This window comes from Ptychodera flava, chromosome 14 (genome assembly GCF_041260155.1).
Source record: "Ptychodera flava strain L36383 chromosome 14, AS_Pfla_20210202, whole genome shotgun sequence".
Lineage (NCBI taxonomy): Eukaryota > Metazoa > Hemichordata > Enteropneusta > Ptychoderidae > Ptychodera > Ptychodera flava.
In genome coordinates this window covers 10,301,180-10,323,255 of record NC_091941.1, presented here as the reverse complement: position 1 = coordinate 10,323,255, position 22,076 = coordinate 10,301,180, and the positions used below count along the sequence as shown (strand labels likewise).

The 22,076-nt window shown below is 35.3% G+C and overlaps 1 protein-coding gene and 1 long non-coding RNA gene across 2 annotated transcripts; one reads left to right on the top strand and one right to left on the bottom strand.

Annotated features, from left to right (window-relative positions):
- Positions 1-1,702: 1,702 nt before the first annotated feature.
- Positions 1,703-11,321, bottom strand: LOC139149310 (uncharacterized). Its single transcript, XR_011556095.1, has 2 exons — positions 11,193-11,321; positions 1,703-6,095 (listed from the first exon to the last, which is right to left on the bottom strand). It is a non-coding gene; the product is annotated as an uncharacterized lncRNA (long non-coding RNA).
- A 216-nt stretch (positions 11,322-11,537) lies between these two features.
- Positions 11,538-20,361, top strand: LOC139149308 (uridine diphosphate glucose pyrophosphatase NUDT14-like). Its single transcript, XM_070721010.1, has 5 exons — positions 11,538-11,699; positions 13,870-13,913; positions 14,270-14,334; positions 15,374-15,575; positions 19,828-20,361. The coding sequence occupies exons 1-5, from the start codon at positions 11,616-11,618 to the stop codon at positions 20,060-20,062; spliced, it is 630 nt and encodes a 209-aa protein (XP_070577111.1). The 5' UTR covers positions 11,538-11,615; the 3' UTR covers positions 20,063-20,361.
- Positions 20,362-22,076: the final 1,715 nt, after the last annotated feature.

The window sequence follows — 22,076 nt, the reverse complement described above, 5'->3', positions numbered from 1 at the left end:
CAATCAATATCCATAGTCATAAAAAGTGAAATTCAGGCACTCCTACATACACATGTATATGGAAAGTCTATTGTACTTTGATAGTTTCATCAAACACGTCGTTCGATTGTGGCAAATTGATGATGGTAAATAAAGTGAATTCCATCGTGTATACTTATGGTCTTATGTTCTTGTTGTTGTTGATGATGATGATGATGATAATAATAATAATAATAATGATAATTTGAAGTAGTAGTAGTAGTAGTAGTAGTAGTAGTAGTAGTATAAACTAGGTGTAACAGATGAACAAATGGCGTGCAGCTGTGAGTGGTCAGTTTAAGCTTCTATAGACTATAGTCTATAGAAGCTATTGGGATGAGTATCCGTCCGGCGTCTATGTATGAATGTATGTCCATTTGTGAGGATGTCCGTCCACTCAAATATCTTGAGAACCGCAGTACCTACAGATTTGATATTTGTTGTGTGGATGCAAAATATGATTAAGAGAAACTGCCTTTTTTATTTTTTGAGATTGTTGAAAATATGCAAATTAGTGCAAAAGAGGCGTTTTGGCAAAAAATCTTCACTATAACCGCTGGTCAGACAGCTTTGATATTTAGTATATAGGTCACTAGGGATGACCCAACTTAGATTTGTTCAAATTGTGATGATATATGCAAATTTGTATTTTTGAGGAATTTTTTTGTCATTTTTGGTCAAAAATTTATTTCATCAAACCCGCTTGTCTGACAGCTTTGGTATTTGGTAAACAGGTTCATAGGAATGATCAAAATATGATGTATTCAAATTATGATGAGATCTACAATTTTCTATTTTGGGGCAATTTTTGCCATTTATGGTAAAAAAAATCATTTCTCAAAAAGTACTTGTCTAATAGCTTTGATATTTGGTATACAGGTTCCTACAGATCAACTAAATATGATATTTGAAATTATGATGAAATCTGCAATTTTGTATTTTTGGCATAATTTTTGCAATTTTTGATTAAAAAATTTGTTTCTCAAAAACTACTAATCTAATACCTTTGATATTCGGTATACAGGTTCCTAGGGTTTATTTTAATGTCAAATATTGAAATTATGGTGTAGTCTTCAATTTTGTATTTTTGCAGCTAATTTTGCCATTTATGGTCAGGCTTTCCTGAAATGACCTATCAAAGATATCTCCCTTCGTCATCAACACGTGTCACAAAAAGTTATTCTATACATAACACAGTGGAGCTCTGTCGACTGTTAGCTCGCTTGGTTTTCAAACCACTGGTCAGACAGCTTATGTATTTGGTATACAGGTCCTTAGGATGACCTTAGTGAGATAATTTCATATATTCAGGAGGACCTTAGTGAGATAATTTCATATATTCAGGAAATACTTAATTTTGTATCCATGTCTGTAGTAGCTTCAGGGACATTTGCCCTAAGTTTAAAATCAAATCAAAGAGGGAAAAACTGGTCCTCATCTCATTTTACACAGAGTTTGCTCTAAATACCCTTTCTTTCCAGCTTATGATAAATTTGTGGGTTGGAATTTTTGGCAAACACCTTGGTAGATTGGCATGTGTTCACATAACACTCTTACATTTCCACGAACTGATACATTCTGCAATGGCAGACTAAAACTTAAATAGAAAGAAACTGATTTTTTTATGAATAAGAATGAAAGTTCATGCTGCAACATGGTAAATACAAAAAATACAAAGACAACAATCATTCAATACCTTTTTATTCTTTTTTAATTATTTGTTGTGATCAGCTTCCAAGTCTGCAGTTTTACATAAATTATGCGATTAGTAAAATTGACAAAAATAAAACTGTTCTATGTCAATCATACAATGAAAGAGTGTGTTACAGAAATCCATACAAAAAAGCATGATGACAAGTATAGAAAGGTGATGGGTTATAACATGAATTCTAATATTATTCAAAACTGCTGTAATGGGCTCCATTTTCACACGAATATAATAATCCATATTTATTAAATCAAATATATCTGAACAGTTCATTTTCTGTTCATGACGACACACAACCTGCTAGGGTAGCTTGTCAAGGCATGGAAAGCAAAAAGGTTTCTATTCACACCATGTTGTGACGGTAAGAAATTTCTTCTCTAAAGCAGTACAAAACAGTAGACTGGAATACTAAAAAGATAACAGAATTCTCACGCGAGATTTCTTTCCAGGTTTGCCAGATTTCTTTCAAGATTTGCTAGAAAGTATACAAACTATGACAGTCAAATGACTCTTCTTCAACACTTGTGTTCTTGCCAAAGGTTGGGGACATAGGTAAATTATTTTGGGTGCCCTAGTAGCATCCCTGCTATACCCTTTCACCTTCTCCCCCAATGTTTGGCCCTAATCCACTGTTATTAATGGTGAGTGTGGACCCTTTGACTGGGAATTGGGGTGAATGGGTTGATTCTTTTCACCATAAGTTGTTGGTTGAAGCCTATTTTTGCCTATGGCATAGTGGGACCTGTGGAGAGACACACAGGGGGTGTGGTAGGATTAAACTGACTGCTTTTGATGTACCAAAAAGACCATCAGTAACCTTTATAGCTTTACCAAAACACTGATTAATCTAGATCATTGGAACAGTGTCTGTACACGTACACAGAAAAGTGTTACAAAGACACCTCCAACAGGTTAACAATAGTGATAAGGCACTGCTCATTAAAGAGTACAAAGTCCTGAGAATCAATGCTATCTTAGCTATGGATACCAGCTGTGAATATTTCATGATAAAAATACAAACTAGAAATTCTGCACATTACTATGACACCATTCTCAAGTATGTGTGATCTTAAATTCATGGTAACTTTCTCTACTGGAGTTACCTCTAGTGGCTACATTACGGGGGGTTGGGGAGAGAACACGTACATTTTTCTGTAGTGTTGATGTTGATGTGTTATCTCTCCTGAAGGAGATGGAAATCTAGATAAAAATATCTACAAGTGATTACGATATTTAGCCGGGATAGCACAATCAGTGACTAGACAACAAACAAACTAGAGACACTTCAAGAAGTACACATATGAATGTTAAACAGCCAGTAGCTGTAGCTTTTGACAATATTTTTCACTATTTTTGTTCTGAATGTCAACTGCAAGTTGTTGTTCTACTGTCCAAATTCATGTTCAAACACTGACTGCTTGCGAAAACAGAGTATATACATGTAGAATGCACTGTTATTGTTCTTTGAATTCTAGTCCAGACCAGAATTCACTTGTCAACAATAACAATGATCTACACATGTACAGACTGAAATGACAAGCTATATATACTGTGTGTCTCCTCATGCTCTGGGAGTAGAACAGAAATTGTGGTTGACATTAAAAACAGAAATGGTGAAAATATCATCAAAAGTTACAGCTCCTGGCCTGTAACATGGTGTAATATGTACATGGTGCTTTGTTCTTTGTGAATAGAATTCAAGGGCTTACAGAGCTACAAACATGCAACTTCCAGCAAAGTTTACATTGGTGCTGAGGTTTCATCATTGAAACAGGAGCAACCAAACATGTACTGCTTAGGGGCACACATCCCTATATGATCATAGATACCCACTACTTATCCATTGACATTACGGTGTTGTAAAAGGGGCAAAATGAGGACTGTTCAGCAATGATTTACACCGACTTCAAACCCTATGGCAGAGGTTGGTCGGTCGGTTACATATTTTATTAAGATAAATGGTCAAAAATTGAAATGTGTGTGTTCCTTAACAAGTGAGTTACAAAATTAACACTTTACTGTCTGTCCACTAGCTGCCCGTATGTTACTCTAATGAGAATCCTTGCTGACAAGATTTTGCACATCTCGCCTGCCACTGTTGTTTTCTATGTGCAATGGGCTATCCAAGGCTGAGGGAATGGCACAGATACTTGACACATTTAACTCCATTCACCAAAGATCAGAAATGAAAGAATGCAATGATTGTGAGGGGATGTTGCTCTGCTTGTTGACTTTGTTCTATACACCTTACTGTGTTGCATTTAACTGCTGCACATGGGTTCAAAGGTCAAAACAAACCATGTTTTCAGTTCATTTCTGATAATCAAGGGTCATTGAAAGGTGAGATATCTGGTGGAAGTTCCAAACCCTTTTTCTCTAACACTGAAGTTAATTGAAAATATTCTAATTTCCATGAAAAATACAACTGATTTTCCATGAACTTTCAATTCAAACTCTTCTTTTGAGAAACATATGAACTTGCAGATCAAACCATCCTCCACAAGTTCCTATTCATTTGATATGTCATTTGTTCAATGCCAAGGAATGGAATGAATATAAATATTTTTTTGCAGTTTTTAAACTATGTCCCTCTTGAAGGGACTTCATTTCTTTCCCCTTTCTCTTATTATTTTGTAATGATCAACTACGTTCAATGACAGTCTGATCATAGAGGCTCGGTAAAAATTTGAAAAATAAACCATAAAAAAGCCTAAAAGGCATTACCTGCATTATACTGGTATTAACAAACTGATGCATGTGCTGCTAATGTCTGATCCTGATTAGAAACAAGTTGATTCAACATTGAAGTGACAAAATTAATGAAACCAAAATGTCAAATTTGGAACAACTAGGCTGTTTAAATAACTTCACTCTTATTTAGCTACTGTCATCAAAGCACTGGAAAACAGAAAACCTGCTGAAAAGTCAAATTTTGTGTTTGCAAGGTACTTGTGCAAGAAACTTAAATACGCTCCACTTCTTAACAGTGGCATGAAAACAGGTACGACAGTTTTGCCTGAATTGTGTTTGTACGCAAGTTTGCAGATGAACATTGCAATAACACAGCAACCAAAACTTCCAGCAATTCTCATAATCTGAAGAAGACTTCAGAAATGAAAGTGATCATCTTTCAAGGACATAAAATTTGGGATTACTGTGTATGTGATGGTAAATGAATTACAGATACTGAGTTTTCATGTACATCCTCTAAACCATGTAGCGTATGTTCAAGCAATGACAAAGTAATACTTTGGATCAGAGAAGTACTGTGGAAACTGCCAAAAGGTATTGATGTCCAAATAATTGAAATATTGCATTGTGGATTAAGTGTTCTCTATAACAGTGGCCATTTCCCTTATCCTTTTTTCACATCCAGTCCCAGTGTTTCTGTAATTTCTATAATGCTATAAATTATTCACACACCTCTCAGAATTAGCTTTCTCTTGAAAGACATCCTAACTCTTGTGTCTTCTTTCAGGACAAATATCTTAACCATTGTTTCTGATAAACCCAAGACACCTATTCAATCACAGCTATTGTCTACACACTGTGGCTCAAATGAGTAATGCATATGATACATTCCAATATACTGTATCTGTGTCCATCTTCGAATGAATGCAATCACCATGGCTGGCTTGGAGTTGCTCACGATAAACATATCATCAGATCCTCCGTGAATTTTTCCTTTGTTTTGCAATCAAGGTTACGTCATTCCAAAGACATTGAAATCCACATGGGGAAGAATGAATGCTTCAAGCATCACCTGGCGTCTTTTATGAATGTCATGGTGACAACAGTCATTACGCAAAGATCATAAAAGAATGTCAAAAAGAATTTTCAAGATCCCGACAAAAATGGTCCATAGAAGACTTTCTTCCTCGGTCTCAGGTTGACGTCCCTGATAACTGCCTTCATACAGGTCGGCAGAAGGATAGTCAACAATAACACTTAGTCTATATGAATTGCTATGTTGAACTAAGTATCCATACACACCAACTCCAATGGGTCGTTTGAAATCCTTGGGTATTTCAACAAAATCCTCTCCACAGGTAGCAGACTTGAGGTCATAGTCATTATAATCGGGATTCAAGTTTGACTGCGACACGTAAAGGTCAGTGTCACCCTCCACACTATCCAGCACCAGGGTTAAATCGCCTTCCCTTGTGAGGCGGTAATAGGTGAAGTTTCCGCCTCCAACCCTTCCTGCAAATGTCTGTAAGGTGTAGTGTCCACTGCACAGAGTTGTGACCATCAACACTAGACAAGCAGCCAGGTAAACACTGAGTGACATGGTGGACTCCTAGGTACTATCAACATTACCTTGCCATTTGAACATAGAATTCAGTCTCTGACAGAACCATATATTTCCCTGCAAGAAGAGGAGGAAGTATTACATATCATGTAAATTATTTTAAGATTCCATAAAACATCATATTAAATCTTTCTACAGTAAATATATGCACCCCAAAATATCTATCCACACATTCTGGCACAGACACACGGAATATAGACAAACCTGACAAAGCAGCTACAGGTATAACACAGTACATACATGAATGAGGTGCCACATCACCTTTGACCTGCAATGGAACACATGATCATGTGCAATGAGACCTTCAGACAAACCATTGAAGTCACTCATCGTTTACATCTCAATCAATGTCATGTGATCCTTACATTATGATAAGTAGTGTACATGTATTTTTTTAGCTCACGTGTTTACACGCATGAGCATATGTCGCAGCGATGTCTGTCTGTCTGTCTGTCTGTCTGTTGGTTCGATATCTCAAAAACGGCTCATCAGATCAGAATCAAATCTGGTACATAGATTCAGTTAGCAGACGGCAAGAACTGATTAGTTTTTGGTGGGTGTAGCTTGCATACTTTTTGCTCATTTGCATAATTAATGATTTGAGAAAAAAACGGATATACATTAAAAAGGACTACACACAATTTGATGAGATTTGCTACAAATGTTGATCACACCAAGATATATCAGCAGTGGGAACCATTAAGGGGTGACATGAAAGACAGTTGCTAATTTGCATATTTAATGAGCTTTCCTAATTAGGGATATATGTCTGATTTGACTCGATCAAAATCGACCAAACTTGGTATGTATATTAAAGATACTATGATTTAACATTATTGAAAGTCATTGAACATTTTTACTTCAGCCAATTCCGAATTTGCATATTTAATAAAACTTTCCCAATTAGGGATATATATTAGGCATATTTAAACTTTCCCAATTAGGGATATATATCTGAATTAACTTGATTGTAGTTGTTGAAACTTGCTATATACATCAAAGATACTGTGACATAACATTATTGAAAATCAAAAGACATTTTTACTTCAGCCAATTCCTAATTTGCATATTAAATAGATTTTCATAATTAGGGATATTTATCTGAATTGACTTGATCAAAATTGATGAAACTTGCTATGTACATTAAAGACACTATAATACAATATTATTGAAAGTCATTAAGCATTTTCTCTTCAGCCAATTCCTAACTTGCATATTTAATGAACTTTCCTAATTAGAGATATATATATCTGAATCAACTTAATCAAAGTTGACAAAACTTGCTACATATATTGCAGATACCATGATACAACATTGAAAATCATTAAGCATTTTTACTTAAGCCAATTCCTAATTTACATATTTAATGAACTTTGCTTATTAGGGATATATACTGGGATTTACTTGATCAAAGTTGGCAAAATATGCTATGTACATTGATGATTATACCAGGTTAAAACAATTATAATTTGCATGTCTAATGAGCTTTCACAGCTCGGCATATATGGCTTGAAGGACTTGGCCAACGGTAATTAAACTTGCTATATAAAGTGGTGATACAATGACAGCAGTAAAAGAACTTTAATATTTTTATTTCAGCTAATTACATATACTTCATGACCTAATCGGCGGTGATTATTGTTCATTATGTTGATCATAATACTACTTTCAATAACGTTGCAAACATGTGGCAAAGATTAAAATTTACACATAACTGCAATATATAATGAAACCAAGAGCATTTTCAGTTCATATCTTTTTTCTCTTGTAGACTGAAGTATTATTCAGGAGTTGAAGTTTTTGCTTTGTTCAAGTATAATTTCTGGTGAACAAGTCATCGTTGATGACACAGTCCCCACTTGTTAATGGGTATTCTGATTACAGGTCCTCAGAGAGGATAGAGTCCTCTTCATTAGGTCTGTGATAAAAATACTTTTGAATGAATTCACTTGATACATGTCTGCGTTATGGTTCAGGACATGAAAAAATCATAACAAAATGGCCGCACAGTGGCCATATTGGATCGTATCACAAAACAAATTGATGTGCATAGCTATGACATTGGCGATGTCCTTGTACCAACTTTGAATAAAATCGGTTGAAACATGCGGATATGCCTGAGAAATGGCTCAGTACATGAAAAATCGTAATAAATGGCCGCCTGGCAGCCATACTTGATCGTATCACAAAACAGATTCACGTGCATATGTATGACATAGGTCAATGTCCTTGTACCAACTTTGAATAAAATCAGTTGAGATATGCCTGAGTTATGGCTCTGTACATGAAAAAATCGTAGCAAAATGGCCGCACAGCGGCCATTTTGGATCGTAGCAAAAAACAAATTGACGTGCACAGCTATGACATTTGTTAATGTCCTTGTACCAACTTTGAATAAAATCGGTTGAAACATGCCTGAGTAATGGCTCTGTACATGAAAAAATCGTAAAAAATGGCCGCCTAGCGGCCATATTGGATAGTATCACAGAACAAATTGACGTGCATATCTATGACATTGGTCAATGTCCTTGTACCAACTTTGAATAAAATCGGTTGGAACATGCCTGAGTTATGGCTCTGTACATGAAAAAATCGTTAAAAAATAGCCGCCTGGCGGCCATATTGGATCGTATCACAGAACAAATTGACGTGCATATCTATGACATTGGTCAATGTCCTTGTACCAACTTTGAATAAAATCGGTTGGAACATGCCTGAGTTATGGCTCTGTACATGAAAAAATCGTAATAAAATGGCCGCCTGGCAGCCATATTGGATCGTATCACAAAACAAATCGACGTGTATCTGTATGACATATGAAGTAATCCTTGTACCAAGTTTGAATGAAATCGCTCCAGGCATCTCTGAGATATTTGCGTGAACGGACGCACGTACGGACATGACCAAACCTATAAGTCCCCCCGGACGGTGTCCGTGGGGACTAACAACAGACTGAGTGAAATATATTCAGAGGAAATATTAGCCATATTCTGGCAGTCTTTTGGTTAAGGTTAGGGAACTTCAAGTAAGTCTGTTTGGATGACATTTCTGCTATCTTCTATTGTGTGACTGTACTTATTTCCCACTGGGGTGGAGAACCCTGGAAAAATGATAGGGAAACGATGACGTCATAAACAGGCTTTATCACCCTTTTCAAAAACACCATTTTTGGCTTTGTTTTCATGAAAGCTTAATTCTAAGCATTTGCATTAAAATACAACAATTAATGATATTATCATCATATGACATGATTATCTTATCAGTGTTTTTGCTAAGGTTGGGGAAGATAGGTAAATGATATGGGAACCTGGTATCATTCTCTTCTTCCTATACACATTTGTATTGATATTCCCAGGGGTACCCTGGTAACATGAAAGTTAACCTGCGTATAATTTACATATGTACCACCTTTAACAAAAACACTTTTCATGTAACCTTGAATTATTTGTTCCAAGAGTGCTGGAGATCAGCAACACTTTAATGTGACAGAGATATTAACTCAAGAGTCTTCGCACATTTCTGCACTCTTTGAGTCACCTTAGGAATTTCTGGAATATTCTTCGTATCAGTCCTACACATGTACATCTAAATTCTTGCATCAAAGCTAGTGGTGCATGAATTTAGCTTGGTGACAACTGCGCAATCTGTTGGTTTATGCCCTGTCTTCTTACAAAACGCACACTGTCGCACAGTGTTGTGGTTTCAATGTTTTCTGTTTGGAGGGCAGGGTAGATATATTACAAACATTGTACATAGACTATACAGAGAAACCTGTTGCAGTGAGGGGGAAATCATTGAGCTAATTCAATGTAATAACAATATTGATAAATTGGCACGTTTCCCCTTTTTTATTCATAGTCAGGTTCTTTACTCTGTCTACAATAAATTGTACATTACCATGGCATTATAATGAACATTTTCAGATAAAATATCTTTGTTAAATGAATTCGAAGGTGGGGTTTTCATTTTTTCAAAAATAAAACAAAAAATGCATGTTTGGTGGAATATTATTAGTTTCTTCTGTGGGAACGTTCCTATTTCATTTTGTTGTTGAAAATAGGACTGTGATAATTAGGTGATAATTGTTGTCCTAATGGTAAGCATGCTATATGTAAGGCTGAGATTGGTTCATCTAGCTTTATTTCAAATGTGTCTGATTCAATTTCCTAGTATGATACTTATATAAAATCAGAGCAGTCTTGATGCAAACACTTCTTCCTAATCTCATCAACTTCACAATGGATGACCTTGTTTCTTTATACCTGGTTGTAAACATACACAACCTTTGCATTAGCTCTGCATGGCAGGGCTGTGTGTTACCAGCGTTATACGGCCTGTGGTGGGAGAGCATGTAACGCCGGTAACACACAGCCCTGCCATGCAGAGCTACCTTTGCATGACCCGAATTAAACATATAGGTCATACCAATATGTAGTGAAAAGACAATGTTCCATTTTTTAATTGACTATATCGTGCATCTTGCTCCTTCTACTGCAGTCTGCTGATCGAAAGTGACCTTGTGTTATTTTTTTAAAAGACGGCCTGTGAGTGAACAACTTTGGTGGACCTTGGGTGGGGGTTGCCTTGTTATTATTATATAAAAACGGTAATATTCAAGTTGTGATTTGATTCTATTGACAATCACATTATAATAGAACAAGTCCGCATAGCCTAAAAATTGATCGAAGGAGATGAGAGATGGGTATCTCAAGTCTCTGCGCTGTTATAATTTCTCAAAGTTGTGTGGTGTACAACATAGTTCATCCTCTGTCACACCATGGACATACCACAACATTATGGTATGCCTAATAGTAACACCTTATTATCCATTCAAGTGGTTCGCTCCTTACGCGGTCACATGCACAGCAATTGCGCGCCATATACAGTACATTTCTTATAGATGAAACAAATGAAAACAGTTTGGGTAGTAGACATGTTTCGTGATAGCAGTAGATTGATACAGCCGGGCTGTAGATAAGAACGAAGTCATGCAGAACATGATGTAGTCAAATACTGGCACCCGAAACTTGTGGAACAAGTTTCATGCTTACAATCTTTCATTGTGTACATCTACTCAGAACACAAACAAGCATGCATGTTTCAGTCTCCATGTGTCAAAAACCGTTTCAAAACATACTAGGATCTTTACCTTACCTTTGTTGAAAAGAAGCGTGAGTGAAAAAACACGATGAACACCTGTAATACTGTATCACTTCGCATCAATGTGACAGTTTAGAGGCCATCCATCCCACGATACCGCGCCTCCCGCGACCTCTGACCGATCAAGCAAACCTGTGCCCTTTGGCCTCGTTCCAGTGTATTTTGGACGTCTCGTGTCTTCGATTGTAATAATCTATCATGGATTTTCTACAAGAAATTTGTCCTTGGTACCAAATTATTTTTTTTATTTCAATCATGTGGTTAATCTTGTTTATGGGTCAAGAAAACTTTATGCTCTCTGTCCAAATATTTCACAGCTACAAAACGCCGATTGATGACTAGTTTGTCGTTACATTTCTCGATCTGTTCACCGGTATTTACGTCCATACTGATACTCTTTTGCGGCACAAAGTTGAAATGGCAGACAACATCAAGAACGTTCGTGTACTTCCTTGTGCAGAGTCCAAGTACATCAAACCGTATCGAATGCATTACCAGCAGGTATATATGGTTGCATTATTGTTGTTTTTTTCCGCCAGACTCGCAAATAAACAAGGCACAGACCATGTCTGAATTTGCACTACTATAGGTGGTATTATTGAAAGCGCCTCAAAATCGAAATCATAAAAACTATAATATAGCGTTCCGTTTCGAAATCAAGAATAAAATTATGGGGTGGCGGTGCAAAATTTGGTACTACAGAAACAAATAACTCAAAATTTATCAACATCTGAAATTCAAAATGGCTGTCATCCCTCTCCTACCTCTATGGGTAAAAAATCAAATTTTCGATTTTCACAAAGGTAAGGGACCGGTCAGTTTCTTCAGGGGGTGGGGAGGGGGGAGTCACCCTGTTTTTTGACGTCGGTGATTGGGGAGGGGGTCACCATGTTTTTGAAATGCCCAATAGGGAGGCAGGGGTCAGTCTGTTTTTGAATTTTTACATCACAGGCTCATACTTGCGTCAAATGCATTATACACCAGCCACAAATTGCATCATTCACTTGCATTTTTCAGTGTGCCTTTTGGGGGCGTAATTTTAATATATCAGAGATATATTAGAGATATCTGGATGTTTGCAAATCGAAAGCCTTTTTTCGCAAAGTGTACTTATCATAATGAAATCTGAAGTTCACATACAAAGCATGATCTTTTCTCTTTTCTCTATGAGAACTCAGTATGACAAAGCAACATGCACAAATATTTCACAATACATTGATACAGCTAAACATATTCTACACAGAAAAATGACAAGATATTTTTCATTCTCATTGATTGCTTTCCTTCCTGTCACAGGTTTTCAATAAAGGTATTTTTGCATGAGTAAATGATAGTTAACACAAGGCAGTTTTGGTCGTTAACGGTGCTTTTATGTTTCAATGATATGAGAAAAACAGGTCCTCTCAGACACTGTGCACATCAGATTTGGGTACAACTTATGAAAAAAGCTCTCTTAAAGGCTGAAATTATTAATTTACTGCTGTTTTCTCTGAAAGTGATTGACATTTTATATAACTATATATCTCTATATCTATCTCTATATATATCTCTATTATATATATATATATATATATATATATATATATATATATATATATATATATATATATGATATATATATATATATATATAAGTTATACAGATATCCTCATGGGAATTACAGTGCTCGATATTAACACAAATTACTTCACGTGCAAAGTAATTAAATCTGTTATTTAAGTTTTATGCATCCTGCAATCATCAGACAGATGAAGTGAAAAATGATTGCAGGATGCATGAAACTTAAGTAACAGATATCATTACTTTGTGCTTGAAGTAATTTATGTAGTATCAAACTGTAATTTCCCATGAGGACATCTGTATACTTCAATATATATATATAATATATATATAATATAATATATATATATATATATATATATATATATATATATATATATAATATATATATATATATATATATATATATATATATATATATATATTTTTCACCTTTTTGTTTTATCTTTGTCTTGGGTGGGGGTCACCCTGTTTATGGAAACTTTGAAAACAGGGGGGTTTGATAGCCACAAAACATTATCCATTGCCCCGGGGGCCACAGAAACTGACCAGTCCCTGAGCCAATGAAAACCTAAGTTACTCCATGAACTTCTAAATGAGCTCCTACAAGTGATCAATCAAAACTGTAAAAGTTCTAGAGTCCAAATACCTGTGATGACCTGCACCTGATGACAGGGTTGACGACTGGGTGTGCCTTTACGATGGACCAAACTGGAAGTGAAAGCTAACTCTGTCACAATATATTCATACATTTCCCTCAAAGTTAATCATTGATTTCTTTCCTAGAAGTGTTGACAAAATACCCCCAGAATATTAAAGACAATGACGCTCACATACTGAAATACAATATGACGAATTCAGGCAAATATTTGAGTCCAAGGATTTTTTAAATAGAACTGAATATTTGTAAACTTTCTGAGTTGGAGGATGCTGAAAATTAAAAAAAAATGGCATGTAATATTTTTAACTCCTTTAAGGTTTTAAGCAAAAATTTGCAGTACAACTGTGTTTTCGTGCTGGTTTTAATGCAATTCTTTCGAGAGAGCCAAAGCAATGCAATAGCAACAGTATTAGTGTACATCCTGACAACATCTTTATTTGTTATTCACAGAATGGTGTCCAGAAAACATGGGACTACACAAACGTTCATGACAGGTATGAGTGTTAATGTCCTTGCTGCCATTGCATGTAAAACTGTAACATAGTAGTCATGATAATAGTAATAGTATTAAAGCCTTTTTGAAGCCGTATCGTAATTGTGATCTCGATCATATAATTTAATATTCTGCTGAAAGAAAACTAACAAACAATATAGAAAACAAAAGATATAAATATATGGGATAAATATATGGATGTTAAAGCTTACATAGTACGTACAATATTTCAGGTAATGATTGCTATTATTTGATTGCAAGTAGTGTCATCATGAAGCAATTGTTATGCATACTATTTTTATATATTTGCATTATTGTAAATATTCTAACTCTTCCCATACATTTTTGTCATTCCAGTGTTGTTATAATGATCTTCAATGTTACAAGGAAAGTCTTTGTCCTTGTAAAGCAGTTTAGACCTGGTAAGAATTGAAATTTTCCCGCATTAAAGGAATTTTCATCACTTACACGGGACAAGATAATTACTGCTTATCAAAAAGTTACCCCATGCAAAAAACAAATGCACCACTGATACTTTATGACACTACTAATGTTTTATTAGTAAATGCTGACGACAGTGCTCTGTTACCATATATGGATTTATGCAAATTGGCAGTGAGTGAGTAACTTACCAGATATTCCTGGTTCTGTGTTTCGAAGTTTTTCAGATTTATCAGTACAATGATTGACATCAGAAAGGTTTGCAAATTTTACCTCATCGTTGATGTTCATATACCTGTTATTAAGGGGAAGTTCACCAAGGATGCTCCTTACATATGTGCTAGCTTTTGGGTCAATTATTCCACAAAAGCCATTTTCACTCTTTATAACTCGTGCATTTTTTATAAAACCATATAAGAATAGTGGTGGAAGTTGCATTATAGGGCTTCATCAACTCAGTGTATTTTAAATCATTGGAATTTTGAACCTTAGCTAAGAACAGTCACAGAGAGTAATAGCGCTGATCGCAAATGATGTCACTGTTCTCCTCATTAATATTCATAAATAAATACTTGTCCCTATTTTCCGCACAAACGACGAAAATCAAACTTGCGAGTGTTAGAATGGCTATTTAGCATCACACTTATTTGTATGAATTGATGACTGAGACTACAAGCTGCAACAGCAGCCGCGCATACAACAACAAAATTGGTCCGAATTTCAGCATATTTGTCCGAAAATCGAGCGCATGCAGCTATATTTAGTAACAAACCTGAAATCGCGATCAACACTATTTAAGTCTAAGTGACTATCTTCTTTCATCTGTTATAGTGCAAAGGGGGATTTATCATATAGTGGCATATTTATACATCATGTCTTTTTATTCTTTATGACCAGTCAAATTGTTCTGCTCTATTGGCCAGCTTTTCATTTATTTTTACTTTATACATACCTGCAGTTTCTCTTGACAATATATTGGTATATATAAACTTTATTTCTATTTTGCTCTGTCATTCCAAGCGGTGTACGTTTCAATAGTTGAGGTTCAGGATGGTAGCATTGACACAGACAAGTACCCAGGCATCCGTGGTATCACCTATGAACTGTGTGCTGGTATAGTGGATAAGAAAATCAGTTTGGAAGAGATTGCCAGAGAGGAAGTGTTGGATGAGACAGGGTATGATGTGCCACTTGAAACACTTGAAAAAGTTTCTTCATACAGGTGAGAAAAGACTTTAACAGATTATTTGTAAAGTACTGTCATGATGTTCCGAGTGCTAGAAGACACGTTGGTATGCAAGCTTGTTTTCATTCATCTAGAAAGCAGATGTGTGATTAGTCAAAATTCCAACAAATCTATCACCATTTTCAATGTCTGACAATTCTCCCTTAGTTCACAACACAAAAGTTGGTATAATACTACGCCTCATTTCCCGACCATTCCCAACACTGTTAATCCTTTGAGAGCCAAAGTCAATTTTGTCACCTTAATCAATTTTTTTTCATATTTTTGCCAAAATTTTGATAAAAAAACTGTAGCCAATGAAATTTTTGTGTCCATTTTGTCCAAAATTATCCAAAAAATACAGAAAATTTGTAAAAATTGGTAAAATGTTGCACTCAATTTTGGTGAGAAACAATTACAACACTCAGGGTTAAAAGCTTTTAAATGCAGGTTGATCATTTTGAAAATGGCTTCTGAGATGGTATTAGCTTTGATCAACTATTACCAAAGATGGTCTCAAAAAATCACACATAGTGACTTAATACTGCTAATATACCATTGTAGGTAGGAAACTCTGGATAGGATGGTTTTATATAAAAAACAAACTTCAGTTCATTTCAAACAAAATTATTCTGACTGTAAGGAGATTTTATTTTAAAGTAAATAGCTATGTAGCATAGTCCTTTCACTGGAGACAAAATTGGACAAATTCTCGCTACCCCCAAACAGCTTTTGTCTCGTGCTAAGGAGCAAACGCCATGATATTGAAATGCATTGTGGGTAACAAGTTGCCTTCTTACCAAAGCTAGAGTTTGAGATTGAGATCTAATCAATTCTTTCAACCCAAATATAACCATTTTTGCAGCAAAAACTGCTGTATGCTCATAAAAGTGGCAATTAAGGCATCTTTTCAACAGTTTAGGCATTTCTCGTATTCTGTATAAAGTAAAACCTGACTTTCTATAGTCATATGGTGTTTTACCTGAAGAATCTGCCATATAAAAATACCGTTGACTACCTGAGACTTTTATGACTCTTTTAGGTGGTAAAATCGTATTTGAAGTACCGAAAATTGCCAACTGCTTTCAATGAAATATTTCTTAAACCTCAAACTGCTTTGACTTCTGGTACAAATGCATTTACACCCACTCTTACACTAATTTTAATCTCCAGTTTTACTGCCAAACAGAGCAGAAGCAATTCAATGAATCATAAAAATATACATAGACATTCTGAATGATCATAGTTTACAGGTTTATTTGTGGAATGTCTTTTCTTTCCATTTTTGTGTTGGAATGCAATTATTTGTAATTTCAATCAAATTCATTTGTTTTAAAAATCTCTAACAGTCACTAACTACCGGGTATTATCAAAATTATTTATGGCTACTTTAATGAAATTCTTTGTTTGCCATAGATGGGCGGGTAGGTTTTCACCTAAGATGGTGAAAAACATACATTGTCTGAGAAGTTACAAATCCAATTAAAGAAACACATGGGAAAATATGTGTATGTATTTACATTGTGTTTTATTTCTGTTTGTCTTTTTACCTTGTTGGTGAATGGAAAATGTGAAGACAGCAAACAAAGAGTGTTATTAAAGTTGCCTTTAAAGCAATATTTAAACAAAAATTCTGTCAGGCCTTTGTTTAAATTGATTGGTATTTCTTCCCCTCTTCCGTGCTGCACAAAGCAATTTTTATGAATCACAGAAAACCCCTGAAAGTTGTTTTCATCTTCAAGCACTAACTCTGTCATGAAATTTGTACATTATCTGTTGTATTTAGAAGTGATACAAACAAAATCAGTAAGCCGATCACCAGCCGATCGCTAACACTGTGTTTTACAGAGATAGGTCATTTTCTGTATGTGCTAGGCTGTGGAAGAGGCTGCCACCGAAACTCTGATGTGTTGATAATTTTAATGTTTTTAAGTCCCATTTAAAAACTTACCTTTTAAAAGAGAGTTACTTGTGTGATTTTTAACTATTTTCCATTGCTCTATTTTTATAACTGAAATGTAATGCGCCTTGAGATTTCTTTTACATGGAAGGCGTTTTTAAAAAAATAAATATTATTATTATTATTATTACATGTGAAACTTTAAAAGAAATCAAGGTAATGATGGAGTTGTATATAAAATAATTAAGAAAGCACCACTGAACAGAATGATATATTCCAGGATATATTGTTGTGAAAAAATGTATAAAGACTGGCCTGTTGTGAATGAGCTAACTCAGGGTTATTCCCCAGTTTTCTTGAAACCGCATGCAGAGAGCATGAATCAGCTGAGCTGATTGCAGCATGTATTGTACAATGCAGCCCATGTAACCACAATGCTGGCTTGTGATTATCTGCAAACAGAATGAAACGTGTGCCTCTAGGTTATTTGATGGTGAACTATAATGCTGCCTTGTACTGTCTGCTATCAGTTGAATGAAATTTCTGCCTCCATGCTTTTTGATGCTGAACTCATGAGCTTTTTTCACAAGAGATCATTATAGACAAAAGGATTAAGGCACATGAATTGATGATATGGGTGTGCCACCTACGACACACACAGCCTCTGTATCTATGGTTTTGTTTTGGCCGGGGGCATAGAATGTATAATGTGAGGTATACCGTGTGGTGTAAATATGATTATGTGGAGGGACCGTGATTATCCCTTGAACTTTGAGCACTGACATCTGCTCAGCAAGTCAGGCTTTTTATTTGGTAATTGGTAATCTCTCACACTATTTGTATTTCCCTCTGTGATGAAACAGATAAAAATATCCAGAATGGTTGAAGTTATTGATCACATTCAAACAAGAGCAATTGCACTGTATGTGACCCAATATGTTTAATGACGAATGCTGATGGATTAACAATTTTCTCTAGTATAATATTATCTGCATGTACATTGTACATCAATCAGTCTGGGAGGGAAAATTCAATGTAATATATCTTTTAATTGAGAAAAAAGACATTTTCAGTTCTGCTGGAAGGTTCGACTGAAACAGGTTTACACAGAAAAGGAGAATGATATTTGAAAAATCTGAATCAAAATAATATGCAGTGCATCGAGTAATTGGCTATCAGCAAGTTGTGTATTCAGCTTGGCTTATTCAGGGTACCCACATCCACTTGCATCCTTGAAAGTGCAATGATCGACAAAATATGAATGGTGGTTAAAAGACTTGTTATGTCTTTTATAATATTTGATATTCATACACAAAAGACTTGTCCTGATTACCCGCATAATGGAAGACACAATTATTTTTCTCACCTATTCAAAGAAAGGATCTGAGGATGTAGTGTGTGTGCATGCAGGACTCGAAAACCCAAACAGTTTCGAAAAAGCTAACACAGTATTTCAAAAGTAGGGTGTGACTTCTTGTAAGAATGCATTGTCAGCATGGAATTTACAGTTTCTGTTTCTTCCATCTACTTGTGAAAACTTCAAAAGACTTCTGTTTATGTCTGTACCTACATCAGCTTTGCTTCTTTTTTTCTCTGGTGTTTTTTGTTGTCATTGAATTCATGGTGGTCATGGCACACACTCGAACTACAGATATAAAGCCTGGTGGAAGATGAAAACAGTCATGTCATTTCATAAAAATATGCAAGCAAAGTCATTGAGATTTGGCCATTTATCATGACATATTTCACAGCGTGCAAACATAATCTGTGAAAGACAAAAGATTAACCAATGCTAATGAGAGTTTATAGCAAGTCTGATTCTATTCAAATGCAGAAAAATTTCATCCTGTTAGAGATTCCAGTAGACATAGCTCTTATTTGTTATACATAATTATTTACATGTGTGTATATATATATATATATATATATATATATATTATATATATATATATAATATATTATATATATATATATATATATATATATATATATATATATATATATATATATATATATATATATATATATATAACCATGGGAACTTATCTCATTCCTAATTTAAAGACACACAGCTACCCAAGCTTTCATTGTTCCCACCTTTTGAGCCATCAGCAACATGTAAAATAAAAGTTTTGTTTTCGTTTCAATTACCACAAATATTGACTGAAGAAAAATCAAATGTTTATCCAGTGTGAATGGGTAAACAAACCATAAATAAGTTTGTGATGGTAATCAATATGATAATTAATGTAGACAGTTGATGGTGTGTGGGCCATCTGTTGATATAAGCAATGTCTGTCAGCATGATGAAATGGTATTTGACCACAATGACCCTTCCCTTCATTTCAGATCTGGTGTTGGAACAACAGGGAGTCTGCAGACCATGTTTTATGTTGAAGTCACAGACGACATGAGGACGAGTCAAGGTGGTGGTCTGGTGGACGAGGGCGAAATGATTGACGTTATTGAAATTCCTCTCCAGGAGAGCAAACAATTCATTTTTGATCAAACCAAATCGAAACCAGTAGGACTCATGTTTGCCTTCATGTGGTTCTTTGAAATGAAAGCTAAACAGTTTGAGTGATTTAACTTCAGCTTGAGTTCCTGGCTTTTTTAGTTTCCTCCATTTTCTACATTTATCAAAGTCTTGGGTGTTGCTATAAATGGTTCCATGACAGTACAAACGTTGAATGACATGAAGTCTTACTACTTTGATGCCATGACAACCAAACCTACATTCCAAGAGACCAACCCCAAAAAACAATCATGTTTTCCCTCTGCCTGAGATACTGGTAATTTTATGTATTTTTTGTACGTTGTGCAATGTTGTGCATAACCTAAAATGTACACTGAATGACAATAAAGCATTCAGTTTTTCAACAAGGCCTCATAACTTGAGTTATATCATCACTAGAATATCACCCACAGGGCAATTCCAACTGGCTGAAAGGTAAGAGCAACTACAAGGACAAGTTAAGGTGAACATTTACTTCCTCAGTGGAAAATAAGATCAAAGGTTATTGACCATGAATTTCCTGATTTTTGTACAACAGCATTGTCCTGACAATAAAAAAGCTGTGACTGTTACTACCAGCACAGTGCATGAGCACACCACTAAGTATTAAGGTAGTATACGCCTCGAAAGTGTAATTATTAATACTTAAAACATTTGCTCAAACTTTCCTTAATGAAACTTTCAACTATTCTCTTACCAAATCAAGGATAAAAATCAGAGGTCACCATCCAAAATTTCATACAAAAGGAACAAATTACTGAACATGTACTGTACTGATATTTAAAATTCTAAATGGCTGCCATCTCTGTGTTAACTCTATGGAGAAAAATACAATTTTCAAATCTATGTTCAAGCTTCAAAAAGTAAGACAATTTTTTTCCTTTCTGCCAATGCTTTAAAAGGAAACAGTTGTCGGAACTGCAGCTGTGCGAGTTTCTTGTTTACAATGTATTTCGTGCACGATACCTAGATGCACCTCATCATCACAGCTGCAATATTTAAATTATACGATGTACATTATGACAGACATGTTTTACATTTCATCAATCAGCATATATTGTACCTTGGATACAGTGTTGGCATTGGTCGTATGGGTCCCATATGACCTTTGAGCGCACTTCCGATGACTGTATCCCTTTATTAAAACCAGCTCCAACAAGTAGTAAACTAAAAAATTGTAAAATTTTGAATGCACAGCTATTAATAAAAAAATTCCTTTTCAGTCAAACTTAATTTTTTTGCAATGAAACCAGTTTTATTGTCAACATGACATCCTATCCAGAGCCTATCAGAATCAATATTATCATGAGCTAACGTTTGTTTGCTGTGAAAAGAATCATTTGAAGACTTTTATGTTGAAGCAAAGTTATAATTGACGTTTACTTCATGGAAATCCAGGATGACAGTGATGGCAACATCATCATATAGTGCCATCTTTTCTATTATCTAGTGCTTCACTGATATTATATTAAAACTGACACAACTACCTCTAATCATACAGACATGATAACAGTTTCGGCCAATGATAGTCATACAGTAATTTATGATTGATTTGACCTTTAATGCAGCATGTACCAGAGACAACTATTTCCTGTGTCTTCCATCACTGTGCACCTCTGGTGGAAGAACTACTTTGCGATGAAGTTTGCAGGACATGCAAGAGTCAAGTAGATATTGAGTTTGACTGCATGACTGGTATAGTCACAGTTGAGAGTCTGAATGTGGCATCTCTTGTAGTTCAGGTACTTAAGGACATACAGAATGCTGGTACATCAGTCTAGTAATTACCTGCAGTACACACATGAAGAACCACTGACATCAGAGTTGGTCTTCAATCCAAGCCACGATGAATCACAGGATACAGTGCCTTACTTTCATGCAATAACATTCTACGTGTAATATTCAGTGGATTCTTATCCAGTTATCATGCGGTTGGACTGCTTCTTGAATGTTTTTATTGGAAACCGTGAAAGCCTTGCAAAAATATCAAGATTTATGGTCAATGATGACAGCACTGCAGTGAATATTATCATAGTCATGATACTTTTATGCTCACACGAGATACTGTAAACACAGAGTGGAT

Coding starts and splice junctions, on each gene's coding strand:
- LOC139149308 (XM_070721010.1), top strand. CDS start 11,616: ATGGCAGACAACATCAAGAACGTTCGTGTACTTCCTTGTGCAGAGTCC. Junction 11,700..13,869: donor ATCGAATGCATTACCAGCAG/GTATATATGGTT, acceptor TGTTATTCACAG/AATGGTGTCCAGAAAACATG. Junction 15,576..19,827: donor GAAAAAGTTTCTTCATACAG/GTGAGAAAAGAC, acceptor CCTTCATTTCAG/ATCTGGTGTTGGAACAACAG.